The sequence below is a fragment of the Coregonus clupeaformis genome, chromosome 15 (assembly GCF_020615455.1).
Source record: "Coregonus clupeaformis isolate EN_2021a chromosome 15, ASM2061545v1, whole genome shotgun sequence".
Lineage (NCBI taxonomy): Eukaryota > Metazoa > Chordata > Actinopteri > Salmoniformes > Salmonidae > Coregonus > Coregonus clupeaformis.
Genome location: NC_059206.1, coordinates 35,043,023 through 35,058,357, shown reverse-complemented (window position 1 = coordinate 35,058,357; position 15,335 = coordinate 35,043,023). Strand labels below are relative to the sequence as shown.

At 44.3% G+C, this 15,335-nt stretch overlaps 1 protein-coding gene across 1 annotated transcript in view; it reads right to left on the bottom strand.

The window, feature by feature from the left end:
- Positions 1-15,335, bottom strand: part of LOC121582487 (astrotactin-2) — a 537,985-nt gene that overhangs the window by 262,012 nt on the left and 260,638 nt on the right. Inside the window, exons 6-7 of the mRNA XM_041898306.2 lie at positions 14,216-14,362; positions 8,985-9,152 (exon numbers count right to left, since the gene is read on the bottom strand). Of these exons, the coding sequence (XP_041754240.1) occupies positions 8,985-9,152; positions 14,216-14,362 (315 nt within the window). The remainder of the gene's footprint in view (positions 1-8,984; positions 9,153-14,215; positions 14,363-15,335) is intronic.

The following is a 15,335-nucleotide window of genomic DNA, read 5'->3' as shown; positions in this document are numbered from 1 at the left end:
GGAGCCATGTCATTCAGCCACTGACTTCCACTGTGATACCTCACATGAGATGAGGATGATAGTTAAGGCAGGGAGGAGGAGGCCAGGAGATTGTTTATTATTACACAATGGTGTGTAATGACAGTGATGGTAGGCTGGGTGACATTCGAGGGTGGTGGAGTGACACAGAGACTGTGTTTGAGGTAGCTGAGTAAAATGACTGCAGCTGGCTTTACTGGTGATACCACGCTGAGAGGGGATGTACAGTGAGGGAAAAAAGTATTTGATCCCCTGCTGATTTTGTACGTTTGCCCACTGACAAAGAAATTATCAGTCTATAATTTTAATGGTAGGTTTATTTGAACAGTGAGAGACAGAATAACAACAAAAAAAACAGAAAAACACATGTAAAAAATGTTATAAATTGATTTGCATTTTAATGAGGGAAATACGTATTTGACCCCCTCTCAATCAGAAAGATTTCTGGCTCCCAGGTGTCTTTTATACAGGTAACGAGCTGAGATTAGGAGGACACTCTTAAAGGGAGTGCTCCTAATCTCAGTTTGTTAATTGTATAAAAGACACCTGTCCACAGAAGCAATCAATCAATCAGATTCCAAACTCTCCACCATGGCCAAGACCAAAGAGCTCTCCAAGGATGTCAGGGACAGGATTGTAGACCTACACAAGGCTGGAATGGGCTACAAGACCATTGCCAAGCAGCTTGGTGAGAAGGTGACAACAGTTGGTGCGATTATTCGCAAATGGAAGAAACACAAAATAACTGTCAATCTCCCTCTGCCTGGGGCTCCATGCAAGATCTCACCTCGTGGAGTTGCAATGATCATGAGAACGGTGAGGAATCAGCCCAGAACTACACGGGAGGATCTTGTCAATGATTTCAAGGCAGCTGGGACCATAGTCACCAAGAAAACAATTGGTAACACACTACGCCGTGAAGGACTGAAATCCTGCAGCGCCCGCAAGGTCACCCTGCTCAAGAAAACACATATACATGCCCATCTGAAGTTTGCCAATGAACATCTGAATGATTCAGAGGAGAACTGGGTGAAAGTGTTGTGGTCAGATGAGACCAAAATGGAGCTCTTTGGCATCAACTCAACTCGCCGTGTTTGGAGGAGGAGGAATGCTGCCTATGACCCTAAGAACACCATCCCCACCGTCAAACATGGAGGTGGAAACATTATGCTTTGGGGTTGTTTTTCTGCTAAGGGGACAGGACAATTTCACCGCATCAAAGGGACGATGGACGGGGCCATGTACCGTCAAATCTTGGGTGAGAACCTCCTTCCCTCAGCCAGGGCATTGATAATGGGTCGTGGATGGATATTCCAGCATGACACTGACCCAAAACACACGGCCAAGGCAACAAAGGAGTGGCTCAAGAAGAAGCACATTAAGGTCCTGGAGTGGCCTAGCCAGTCTCCAGACCTTAATCCCATAGAAAATATGTGGAGGTACCTGAAGGTTCGAGTTGCCAAACGTCAGCCTCGAAACCTTAATGACTTGGAGAAAATCTGCAAAAAGGAGTGGGATAAAATCCCTCCTGAGATGTGTGCTAACCTGGTGGCCAACTACAAGAAACATCTGACCTCTGTGATTGCCAACAAGGGTTTTGCCACCAAGTACTAAGTCATGTTTTGCAGAGGGGTCAAATACTTATTTCCCTTATTAAAATGCAAATCAATTTATAACATTTTTGACATGCGTTTTTCTGGATTTTTTTGTTGTTATTCAGTCTCTCACTGTTCAAATAAACCTACCATTAAAATTATAGACTGATCATTTCTTTGTCAGTGGGCAAACGTACAAAATTAGCAGGGGATCAAATACTTTTTTCCCTCACTGTACAGTGAAATGTGTGTTCTTGTAGGAGTATAGGAGTGTGCTTGTAATTACCACTTGCACCCCTTGTTGGTACATTGACGTGATACATTCTGCCACTCAATTCTGATTCCCAACAACTTTAGACTTACACATCACTATTATCGGGGTTCCATTGAAGCCTCATCACTATAAACATTTTATCTTGCTTTGAGTCATGCGTTCAGGACCACCGCCTCAGATAATGCCTTTGCGTAGTATTTTCATAATAGACGTGTTATCAGGTGGTACCGTGTTATCAGGTATTTGCGTTCTTGAAAGTCTCTGGACTTTATCTCCTCAGGCATTTGACTTTCATTCGGCGCAGAGGCAAGTTCACAGGGGCAGGAAATGAATTTGGATCCCCTCGCTCGCCTTTTTTCAATGACAGCTTATCAGGCGCTCCTCGTTCTCCAGCAGTGGTTCGTTTACAAAACTGCACATTGCACCAATTGTTTCCCAGGCCTTACTGTGAGCCAGTAAAGACAAGTTGGAATGAGTGAGCACAGATGATGTCGGGGCTAGGGGTTAGGGGACTTGTGTAGTGTGCATTTTTAGGTTTTGGAAGGAGTGGTAGATGGATAAAGGCAGGTGTTTAGCTACAAAACAGTGAAGAGTGTACAAAGACATAGGATCTGCTAGTAAGCCCACATAACAACTGGTCCATTCACACATCATTTGGAGCATCATTTGGAATCAGCTGATTTGTAATAAAAGTAAATAGTTCCTTAGATAAATGGCTCATATTGTTTACCAAAGCATCACTGCATGGATATGAATGCAAATTCATTGATTGAAATTGAAATATTCTGAATTCTGAGAGAAAAAGCTCAACAATAAGCTATTCTAGTGACAGGGGACCATATCAAACCCAAAGAGTGTGAATCGAATCTCACAAATCTACCCCTAAAAGACATTCTCACATTCAGTAACTACAAGAGTTAGATATACACGTACAGCACCTCAATAAAGCTGTACTTTACTGTACTGAAGTACTTCTCATTAAGAACACCTGCTCTTTCCATGACATAGACTGACCAGGTGAATACAGGTGAAAGCTATGATCCCTTATTGATGTCACTTGTTAAATCCACTTCAATCAGTGTAGATGAAGGGGAGGAGACAGGTTAAATAAGGATTTTTAAGCCTTGAAACAATTGAGACATGAATTGTGTATGTGTGCCATTCAGAGGGTGAATGGGAAAGACACAATATTTAAGTGCCTTTGAACAGGGTATGGTAGTAGGTGCCAGGCGCACTGGTTTGTGTCAAGAACTGCAACGCTGCTGGGTTTTTCACGCTCAACAGTTTCCCGTGTGTATCAAGAATGGTCCACCACCCAAAGGACATCCAGCCAACTTGACACAACTGTAGGAAGCATTGGAGTCAACATGGGCCAGCATCCCTGTGGAACGCTTTCAACACCTTGTAGAGTCCATTCCCAGACGAATTGAGGCTGTTCTGAGGGCAAAAGGGGGTGAACTCAATATTAGGAAGGTGGTCTTAATGTTTGGTATACTCAGTGTATATTCCTCAGAGTTCTATCTCACACATGCTCGGCTGCTTGTGTAAGAAAAACAGTGCTCGCTCACAGAAAGTTATCATTTCAATTAAAACAACCCTGCTCTTTTTCTATCTCCATTTTCTCCCCTTCATTCGCTGTACCACAATCACACTTTTTACAGAAACACAAAACACCATACGGGCTCTAGGCCCAGACAAACGGAACAAAGACCCACTTTGAGAAGAAAACAGCATAAAGAAAGTGTGTCTCCATCTCCTCTCTGCTGGGTCCACTTGTAAGCTGGAAGACGCAGATGAAAACATGAGAATGTGCTCTTTTGAGGAACAACTTTAATTTCCCTGTCTGAGAAGAGATGAGAAGCCTCCAAAGAGACACAGTGCATTTGTTGCCAATCGCTGACTCAAACAATCCTTTTCAATTTGAGAGAGAGAGAGCGAGAGAGCGAGAGAGCGAGAGAGAGCGAGAGAGAGCGAGAGAGAGCGAGAGCGAGCGAGAGCGAGAGAGAGCGAGAGAGAGAGAGAGAGAGCGAGAGAGAGCGAGAGAGAGCGAGAGAGAGAGAGAGAGAGAGAGAGCTATCTGCAGTATACCTGTCCATAAACTGAAAACCTAGGCTTGAAAAATTTAGAGGACATAAAGGAGACAAATAGATCTGCTGAGAAGCATGCTAACTTTGGTAGGTTGCATGTCTAAGCTAACATGGCATACCCACATTATTACTAACAGCACAAGAAAAGAGCCCGCCAAGAACATTACAAACAGTAGTTAAGATTATCTGAAAAAGTATTGTATAAAATAGCCACCAATCTGGCACTTACCTTTCAAAAACATCTAAGTTTCCCAATTTAGCAGAATAGTTGTCTAGGTACTGTATGTGTAGGACAGAGTTTAGTGTATTATTTACCTTCCTCACCAGGACACAGACAGAGAGTGCTGCCAGTGCCAAGTCCATCAGTAGCAGTTTATGTGTGATGTGTTGAGTGGCCTCCTATTGTATTCCATTATGCATCAGCCCTCAACATGCCCTTGTCTGGGGTGATATGAATTGCACATACATTACAGCATGTAATCCATGTTAATAAACTTAGACTGGCTCTACTACAGTATGACAGGGGGAAGTATCTCACCCAGGGGACCAGACACGTTCCACAATCTGGGCTTTTACTGTGTTTTTTTGTAGGTTTTTGGGACTGGGTCAGCATAAAATCATTAATTTGAGGATAAGCTAAATGGAAACTTAGTGCTAAACTGGTTTTGTGTTGTGGATTTATTGTGGGTTCAAATAAACAACTGGGTGGAACAGAACAAGATGTTAAACTTAATTTCCTCAAACATATTTCCTTATATAGATAATTAACGCTTTAAGCCTTACCCCAAAAACCAGGTAACCAGTTCTGACTGAAGGGGTTTACAACTTCAATACTGACCTAACCGTCATCAGCTGGTTTACTGATGGTTCAAACAACAATATCCTATGTATTGACCCCCGATAGATCAGTTGATGACAGAAACTATTACAAACGTCCCATTATAGCCCCATTACGTGTCCAGTTAGGTCCCCTACCCAGGACTTCACAGGCCTGTGGTGAAACATTTCCTCCTTACTTTCATATCAGACGACTTCCTTTATGAGACAGATAATCCAGATTGATGATTATAACACAAAGTGATGGTTCTGAAGTGATGGTTCTCCACCCCGGCGAGATTATTTCTCTCATGGCTGAGTTTCTTGGGCAAAGCAAAGCCTCTCTCTGCTTACTCTGTGAGAACTAGATTAAAAACTAAAGTGACACTTGACATTTGCATGAAATGCACACCAGTCATTAAGTTGGGGTAATTGAAAAAGAAAAATAGAGGTGTGAATCAACACATCTGGTGAATCGGTTATTCTGCACCATGACTCTAAGTAGGGAGGGATAGGGCTTTGATAGCGCTCCAACCCATTGAGTCTAATGGTCATTAGCAAGGGGTCTTCTACCTCTTTGTTGCCAATGGCGATTAAAGCAATAAATACCGGAGCCTGAGCAATTAGGTTGGACTATAGTGGCCCATGTTGACTGATTTAATAAGGGAGAGCAATTGTTCAAATTAGAATCCTTCTAAAGTTGGCCAGGCGTCTGGCCCATGTGTGACTGCCTGCGAGCGTGAGTGACGGACTGGTTATGCAAAATATGTGTGTGTTATCCATTGAAACACGACAAGTGATCGTTTGGACGGTGTAGGTGTCAAAGTGTTTAAACACACAAGGAGCGTAAAGTTGAATGGCACTTGTACATATGGAGCCAGATATATAGTTAATACCAAGTTATATTTATAGTCAAGTATATACTAAGGCCCTGTTTTTCCTGATCCTGTGAAAATGCCAGGAAAAAACATAAATAGGATCTCTACCATAAAAATAACATCACCATTCCCATCTAGCCTCAAACCATAATCGGAATGATTCTTGAGACCCTACCATCTTTCAAAGAGACCACTTGCCCTCCAAGACCCCCAAAATATTCCTCTGATAGCCCTGATACAGCATCAGAGAGCACTATTCTATAGGTTTCAGCAGAGTTCCAGGGTTTCCGCAAATGTAGCAGAAACCCGTGGAGTATGACACCCCATTTCACTGCTTCTCCTTCACTTTTATGAGGCTAACCTTTACTGTTTACTTAGCTTAGCCACAGCACTAATTCATCATCACTCATAATAACTCATATCTAACACCATTTAGAGTCTCAGGGGGCTCTTTATTGACTTCAGTATTGGTGTGAAAAGAAAGGGGTCTGCGATAGGGAAGTATCAAAGCTATCAGACAGCAAGTCTAAATGTCAGCACTCTGGGCCCAGCGCTGTGCTAAAAGCACATTGAGATGATGTGGTGAGGAGAGGAGGGTAATATTCTCCACACAGTACGCTGTGACATTGGCCACTGTTATCTGTTTGACTCCTAACCGGGGCTGGCAGGGGTTGAATGAGACCCAGAGCCTGAGATTAGCACTGAAGGTCAAGAGCAAATAAATGTATTTGCCGTAGAGATCGCATCAGCGGCTAAACCTCAGCCAGACGTGTTATATATCACGAAACCATGAAACAATTATTTCTGGTCCCAAGGAACTCTCTGGAGATTGCAGCATATACAGTGAGGGAAAAAAGTATTTGATCCCCTGCTGATTTTGTACGTTTGCCCACTGACAAAGAAATGATCAGTCTATAATTTTAATGGTAGGTTTATTTGAACAGTGAGAGACATAATAACAACAACAAAATCCAGAAAAACGCATGTAAAAAATGTTATAAATTGATTTGCATTTTAATGAGGGAAATAAGTATTTTACCCCTCTGCAAAACATGACTTAGTACTTGGTGGCAAAACCCTTGTTGGCAATCACAGAGGTCAGACGTTTCTTGTAGTTGGCCACCAGGTTTGCACACATCTCAGGAGGGATTTTGTCCCACTCCTCTTTGCAGATCTTCTCCAAGTCATTAAGGTTTTGAGGCTGACGTTTGGCAACTTGAACCTTCAGCTCCCTCCACAGATTGTCTATGGGATTAAGGTCTAGAGACTGGCTAGGCCACTCCAGGACCTTAATGTGCTTCTTCTTGAGCCACTCCTTTGTTGCCTTGGCCATGTGTTTTGGGTCATTGTCATGCTGGAATACCCATCCATGACCTATTTTCAATGCCCTGGGTGAGGGAAGGAGGTTCTCACCCAAGATTTGACGGTACATGGCCCCGTCCATCGTCCCTATGATGCAGTGAGCACTTCTTAGATGACGATCAAGACCAGGGGGTCTACCAGAGCAAGGTACGGGACATGATCAGCGAGAACAAGAACCGACTCATCGTGAACATCAACGACCTGAGACGACGCAACGAGGCGTGGTCCTCTGTAGCTCAGCTGGTAGAGCACGACGCTTGTAACGCCAAGGTAGTGGGTTCGATCCCCGGGACCACCCATACACAAAAAAAGAAAATAAATTATGCACACATGACTGTAAGTCGCTTTGGATAAAAGCGTCTGCTAAATGGCATATTATTATTATTATTATTATTATTATAAGTTGTCCTGTCCCCTTAGCAGAAAAACACCCCCAAAGCATAATGTTTCCACCTCCATGGTGTTCTTGGGGTCATAGGCAGCATTCCTCCTCCTCCAAACACGGCGAGTTGAGTTGATGCCAAAGAGCTCCATTTTGGTCTCATCTGACCACAACATTTTCACCCAGTTCTCCTCTGAATCATTCAGATGTTCATTGGAAAACTTCAGACGGGCATGTATATGTGCTTTCTTGAGCAGGGGGACCTTGCGGGCGCTGCAGGATTTCAGTCCTTCACAGCGTAGTATGTTACCAATTGTTTTCTTGGTGACTATGGTCCCAGCTGCCTTGAGATCATTGACAAGATCCTCCCGCGTAGTTCTGGGCTGATTCCTCACCGTTCTCATGATCATTGCAACTCCACGAGGTGAGATCTTGCATGGAGCCCCAGGCCGAGGGAGATTGACAGGTCTTTTGTGTTTCTTCCATTTGCGAATAATCGCACCAACTGTTGTCACCTTCTCACCAAGCTGCTTTGCGATGGTCTTATAGCCCATTCCAGCCTTGTGTAGGTCTACAATCTTGTCCTTGACATCCTTGGAGAGCTCTTTGGTCTTGGCCATGGTGGAGAGTTTGGCATCTGATTGATTGATTGCTTCTTTGGATAGGTGTCTTTTATACAGGTAACAAGCTGAGATTAGGAGCACTCCCTTTAAGAGTGTGCTCCTAATCTCAGCTCGTTACCTGTATAAAAGACACCTGGGAACCAGAAATCTTTCTGATTGAGAGGGGGTCAAATACTTATTTCCCTCATTAAAATGCAAATCAATTTATAACATATACCATTAAAATTATAGACTGATCATTTCTTTGTCAGTGGCCAAACATACAAAATCAGCAGGGGATCAAACAATTTTTTCCCACACTGTATTTGTCTCCCTGTGTGTGTGTGTGTGTGTGTGTGTGTGTGTGTGTGTGTGTGTGTGTGTTTGGTCTTGTTCTTCTATCCTCGTGGGGACCTGAAATCCCCAAATTTCCACACAAGGATAGCAAAACAAGGACAACAAATAAATAAATAAGCAATTTCATGCTTAGGGGTAAGGTTTAGGGTTACAATTGGGGTTGGGGTTGGGTTTAGGGTCAGGCGTTAGGTTCAGGATTAGGGGTTGGGTTAAGGATAGGCTTAGGGAAAATAAGATTTTGAATGGAAATACATTTTAGGTTCCCATGAGGATAGAAGAACATAGAAGTCCCCACAAGAGTAGTAAACAAACAAAAATTTGACCAACTGGGGACATTTTGTTAGTCCCCAGTTGGTCAAATGCTATTTGTAGGGGGTTTAGGGTTAAGGTTAGAATTAGTGTTAGGGTTAGAATTACGTTAAGGATTAGGGTTAGGAGCTAGGGTTAGTTTTTGGTTTAAGGTTAGTGTTAGGGTTAAGGATAGGGTTAGGATAAGGGTAAGAGTATGGGTTAGGGTTAGGGAAAATAGGACTTTGAATGTGACTGAATTGTGTGTCCGTCCCCACAAGGTTAGCTGTACAAAACTGTGTGTGTGTGTGTTTGTGTCACTAACCCGTCTCCTGGTCACACAGCTGTTCACAGGGCTCGGTGGTCCTCTGGCCACAGTAATTTCTGACCCACTGGGTGGAGGAGTTGGTCTGGTAATAAAGGATCAGCTTGGCAGGGTTCAGCCAGTTAGACACATCCAGGAAACTGCCCATGCTCACCACAAAACTACTTCCTGGAACCAAAAGAGAACAGAACACATTTTTACTCATCATATTTCTCTCAGCAGATCATACTGAAGTAGTTTGAAGTACTACAGGATCATCCATCATTTAATGCTCAGTGTAACATTGTCACGATCGTTGGTTAGAGAGGACCAAGGCGCAGCGTGTTGAGCGAACATACTTTAATAGTAAAGTGCACACACGAATATAAAACAATAAACGATACGTAACGTCCTCAGACAATGACTGACAAGGAACAAAAACCCACAAACACAAGGTGAAAACAGACAGTATAAATATGGCTCCCAATCAGAGACAACGAGCCAAACAGCTGGCACTCGTTACCTCTGATTGGGAGTCACTCATCCAAACAAAGAAATACAACCACATAGAACAACCCAACCAAACAGAACACCACGAAACGAACACACCCTGGCTCAACATACAAAGTCCCGGAGCCAGAGCGTGACAGTACCCCCCCCTAAAGGCGCGGACTGCGACCGCGCCTCAATAAGGGCTAAACAAGGGAGGGCTGGGTGGGCATACCTCCTCGGCGGTGGTTCTGGCTCCGGCCCTGATCCCCACCTCCTCTCCAACCCCCCAAAGTACCCATGGTCCTGTCTAGCCCCGCTGGTCGGAGCCGGACTGACGACACGCGCCCCTGGCTTGGTGCGTGGAACAGGAACGGGCCTCACCGGACTGACGACTCCATTCCCTGGTTTGGTGCAAGTAGCAGGAACGAGCTGGACCAGGCTGACGACTCGCATCCCTGGTTTGGTGCGAGTAGCAGGAACGGGCTGGACCAGGCTGACGCCTCGCACCCCTGGCTTGGTGTGAGTAGCAGGAACGGGTTGGACCAGGCTGGCGACTCGCACCCCTGGTTTGGTGCGAGTGGCAGGAACAGGCCGGGTCGGGCTGGCGACGCACACCGTAGGCTTTGTGCGTGGAGCAGGGACAGGCCGGGCTGGGCTGGCGACGCACACCGTAGGCTTTGTGCGTGGAGCAGGAACAGGCCGGGCTGGGCTGGCGACGCACACCGTAGGCTTTGTGCGTGGAGCAGGAACAGGCCGGGCTGGACTGGCAACGCACACCGTAGGCTTTGTGCGTGGAGCAGGAACAGGCCGGGCTGGACTGGACTGGCGACGCACCTCGTAGGCTTGGTGCGTGGAGCAGGGACAGGCCGGGCTGGGCTGTCGACGCACACCACTGACTTGGTGGGAATGGCAGGAACCGGCCGGGCTGGGCTGACGACGTGCACCACTGACTTGGTGGGAATAGCAGGAACAGGCCGGGCTGGGCTGACGACGCGCACCACTGACTTGGTGGGAATGGCAGGAACAGGCCGGGCCGGGCTGTCGACGCACACCACAGACTTGGTGGGAATGGCAGGAACAGGCCGGGCTGGGCTGACGACGCGCACCACTGCCTTGGTGGGAATGGCAGGAACAGGCCGGACCGTACTGGGGACACACACCACTGGCCCCACGCAGGGATCAGGAACGGGCCGGACCGGACTGGTAACACACCCCAGTACCTCTCGCCGTGACTCCACACTTTCCCTCTCCTCTGTGCCCAGTGGCCCCCTAACCTGGCGGCCTTCTCTGCCAACGCTATGCACCGCTCTAACCCGTACACCTGCTGCCCCGACGTCGTGAGCCCCCCCCTAAAAATTTCCTGGGGGTCTCTCCTCCCCGTGGCCCAGGCCTCTCTCCCTCTTGCCAGACTCGCAATCATCTCCTCCCACGTCCATCCTCTCTCCTCGTCACGCTGCTTGATCTGGTTAAGGTGGGTTTTTCTGTCACGATCGTTGGTTAGAGAGGACCAAGGCGCAGCGTGTTGAGCGAACATACTTTAATAGTAAAGTGCACACACGAATACAAAACAATAAACGATACGTAACGTCCTCAGACAATGACTGACAAGGAACAAAAACCCACAAACACAAGGTGAAAACAGACAGTATAAATATGGCTCCCAATCAGAGACAACGAGCCAAACAGCTGACACTCGTTACCTCTGATTGGGAGTCACTCATCCAAACAAAGAAATACAACCACATAGAACAACCCAACCAAACAGAACACCACGAAACGAACACACCCTGGCTCAACATACAAAGTCCCGGAGCCAGAGCGTGACAAACATATCCACGTTTATTGGAGTGAAGATCTTTCTACTGCTAACAACCTGGCTGTTCTCTTCTTACTAGCTCGATAGGACATAGAACTGGATATTCAAACATGTTCAATGACCCATTAGTTAAAATGTGAAAATAATTAACACCTTACAAAATATAAATATTAGGAATCTGATCTTATGAGGATACAGCACAATTAGCAGGTATTGATGCCACTTCCACTTTGGACTCAGGTGATGTGAAGTGATAGGCCAGTCAGTGGTTCACCCATAGAGATCCTATTAAATTACTAGAGGGGCTATGTCATAAACCCTCAAATTTCCAGAATGGAGTGAAAATGGCAGCCAGGTTGGTCAGGGAGAAATCCAAACCAGTCAAATTGGAATGAATGGCAGAATAGGCATAATCCTGATTTTACTTATGCAGGAAAATAAAACAACGGCCTATCATCAACTGATTTCAGCCAGTGTATGGCTGTGGATCGATTGCATTGTTTGCATGGAATGTTTGCATATTGGCAGTTAATTTGAAAAATGTATGGAATCATTCCTCTAAAACTGGCTGGCTAGCTAGCTAACAAACATACAGTGCAGATGAATTCTTCAAATTCATTATTTTACACAATATCTTATCACAGCACTGGCAAACCATGGTTGACCAACTCCCTGACCAAAATGGCTGACCTTTATCCCATCATAAGAAGTTTCATGTCCATTCTAGTATTCTAATTCCTAATTCTATGGGTTCACCAATCAGCCCAGGAAACAGTGTAATAGGGTGCTGTGTGATTCAATCCCTGATTTACTATTCAGCCGTGCGATTCCTACCACAATCGTTAAACTCCAAATCACTAAACTGATTATTCTTAATTGATGCTATTGAATATTTTCTCCAGGGGGAGCAGTAAGGAGATTGCATTTCTGCCGTCTTCAAGGATATAGATTCAAATAACTACCACTATGCATGTATGTAGTGTGTTTGTGTGTCTGTTTGCGTTCTCGAGACACAGGCGAAAGTGAGAAAGAGAGAGACAGAGAGAGGGGAGGAGCAAATGAGAAAGTAACAACCCACTTGGCAAAAACTGGTTGAATCAACATTGTTTCCACTTCATATCAACCCAAAAAATCTATGTGATGACGTTGAATCAACGTGGAAAACTAATTGGATTTGCAAAAAGTACTCAACGTAAGGGCATTTTGTATTTTTAACCTAAATCCAATGACATGGTGAAATGTTTTGTTGATTTCACGTTGAATTCACGTTAGTTAAAAACTAAATCAAATGTGAATCAAAACTAGACGTTGAACTGACGTCTGTGCCCAGTGGGAAGAGACTGAGGAGAGAGAGGGGTGTTTAAATTCCTAATTTATTTTGCCTTAAAAACTTTCCTCCCAACAATGAAGCTTAAAAAGATTGTGGGGAAAAAAACGCTTGCATCTGTTGGTGGGATCTCTGCTCTGCATTTGTTGTGTATTTACACTCCCGAGCCCACTCAGCTCCCTGATGATATCTCCCAATCTGACTGAGTTAGCACCTGTCTGCCACGGGCTGCTGATGAGGAATATTTCTGCTCCCCATTCACTGCCACTGAAATGGCGGTCGTGCGTGTGTTATCTTCACTACATATGCTCCCAGTGTCTGCCCAGAGCAAAACAAAGAAGTGGAGGACATCACTTTGCCAAAATAATATCAACCATAGAAATTAGCCCTAGTAAATTATGTATTTTTTTCTGTTCTGTCTTACACTCTTCTTGTGGATGGATGGAGGGACTGGGGGACTGAGGCATTGGTGGCCAGACTACCTGTTCTGTCCTGCTGATGTGTTGGACGCACAGCTTTAGGAGATCAGCAAGTGGTTAATTAAATTGCTTGGGCTCTTCATAATTGCTCTCCTCCTTCCATACATCCCTCCCTCTCTCCCCTGGCCCTCTAGCTTACGGTGAGGAATGGGGAGTCCTGGTATCTTGCCAACTCCAGACCTATACCCATGGACCTCCCATGTCTGAATACTTCTCAGTCAGGATGGAAGTGTAACTAGTCTCTGGAAACTGGACAAATTATCTAATAACTTTTCCTATTCTGTCAGGATGTATTTGGTCTGTCCCCTGATGCAGCTTTGACACAGTGTGCATGTTTATCTAACAGTGGTCCATAAAAATGTATAGCAATTATGACTGTATTGTTTGTTCCAGCCTAATTAACAAGGATTAAGATGGGCAGACCCACATGAAAAATACTACAGTTCACTATAGAATACTACAGTACCTACTATAGAATTATGTAGTAAACTGTAGTATACTGTAGAATACTATACTACACAATGTAGTATCTCTCAATTATGTGTAGTACTTACTATAGAATGTTGTAGTATACATTAGAATACTATAGTAAATACTACAGTATTATCCACCCCCCCCCAAAAAACACTGTAGTAAATGCAACAAAAACATTACACTTTTTAATTATAGTAAATACTACAGTATTTAATTTGCATATAACCTGCCCATTCGCCACAACCATATCCCAATCTGTGACACCCGTAAGTGAAAAACCTACATTCCAAGTATATATCATATATATTGTGTTCCCTACAGGTTATAGAAACTGCAGAAGTGATGAACTATCCTTTCAGAACCCAGTCCTACCTACAGGTTATGGAAAATTAGCTCTTTTAGTATTTCTCCAGTAGGTTTCCTCAAGGACTTATATGTCAAACATAATAAAACCAAACACATTGTAAATACTACAGTAATGTCAGCAAAAACACTACAGTATACAACATACCGCAAAAACACTAAAGTAATTACTATAGTATATACACTAGTTATTTTACTACAGCATTTATACTATAGTTAACTGTAAATACTACAGTATACTACAGAGAGAGAGAGGGAGAGAGAGAGAAGTTAGATGAGGAAGTTGACAGGGGATACTAACCATCGGCGACAAAGTGTTCGGGCACGTGGAGGGTAACCTTGACGGTGAGAGAGCAGGAGAGCTGTGTGCCGTAAACCACAGCCAGGACACACATACTGATGGTGATCAACGTCAGAGTGGCCTTGTTCATCGGGCTGTGTGGACAAGCTGAGGGAGAGGGAGACAGGAGTTAGGTCTCACATCAAAACTCAGGGAAGGTGCAGAGAAAACACATGCAAAATATGACTTAAGCTGTTAGGACACAACCCAGAAATGTATTAAAAAACTAGAATAAACAGGAATATGAACTCTTCTTTCTTTTCTAAAAATGTCTCTTTAATATGAAATGTGGCTTAAATTGATCAGCACCATATCAAAACCACTTTAGGTGGTCCAAAACTGTCAAACAGTTTAATTTCACACACATTGTTCTTACCACCAAACATTCACTTTTCAAACTTTGCGAAAAACAAACAAGCTAAGAACACCACAGAGAATCCAGTTAGCCTCTGGCTCCTGTAGATATAGGGGAAGTTGTTTTGATTGGAGTTTTGGTAGTGAGCATAGAACCATCCAGGGTTCTTTCTAAACTGATTTATGAACAGCACAAGGGCTGTAGTCCAGCAGAGGCAATTAATCGGCATGATACAAGATGAGTTAAGAAGGCCCAGCCTCTTTCCACCAGTACACATCTAGTGTTGCTGATAAATGACACCATCACCTCTGACAGTGTTATATATGGGTTGTTTTGGATGCCCTTTGGGTGTCTGTGGGCTTCTCTCCACATTGGGGAGAAAGGGAGCAGAAATGAGCTCATTATCTCTCATAGAGTGGCATTCATCATAGCATGCGGGTGTCATATCAAGTGCCAGCTTACCAGTCACCAAGGTGAGGGCAGAGCTGTTATTGAGGACCAGCTATTTGAGGGCCTGCTATTTGCTTCTCAATGACGTGTAATGATACCACTTTACTTTTCCTTCCAGTCAAAGCATCTTACCTTGAGCTATACCTCACTTTAACTCCTGAAATCACAAATTTTCTGAAACCAACCTTACACATATGGTTCATACTGTGCTGGTGTTACATTCCAATAGCTGCTATTTCCAGAAAATGTGGGAATGGTTGCTATATGGAAGTGATG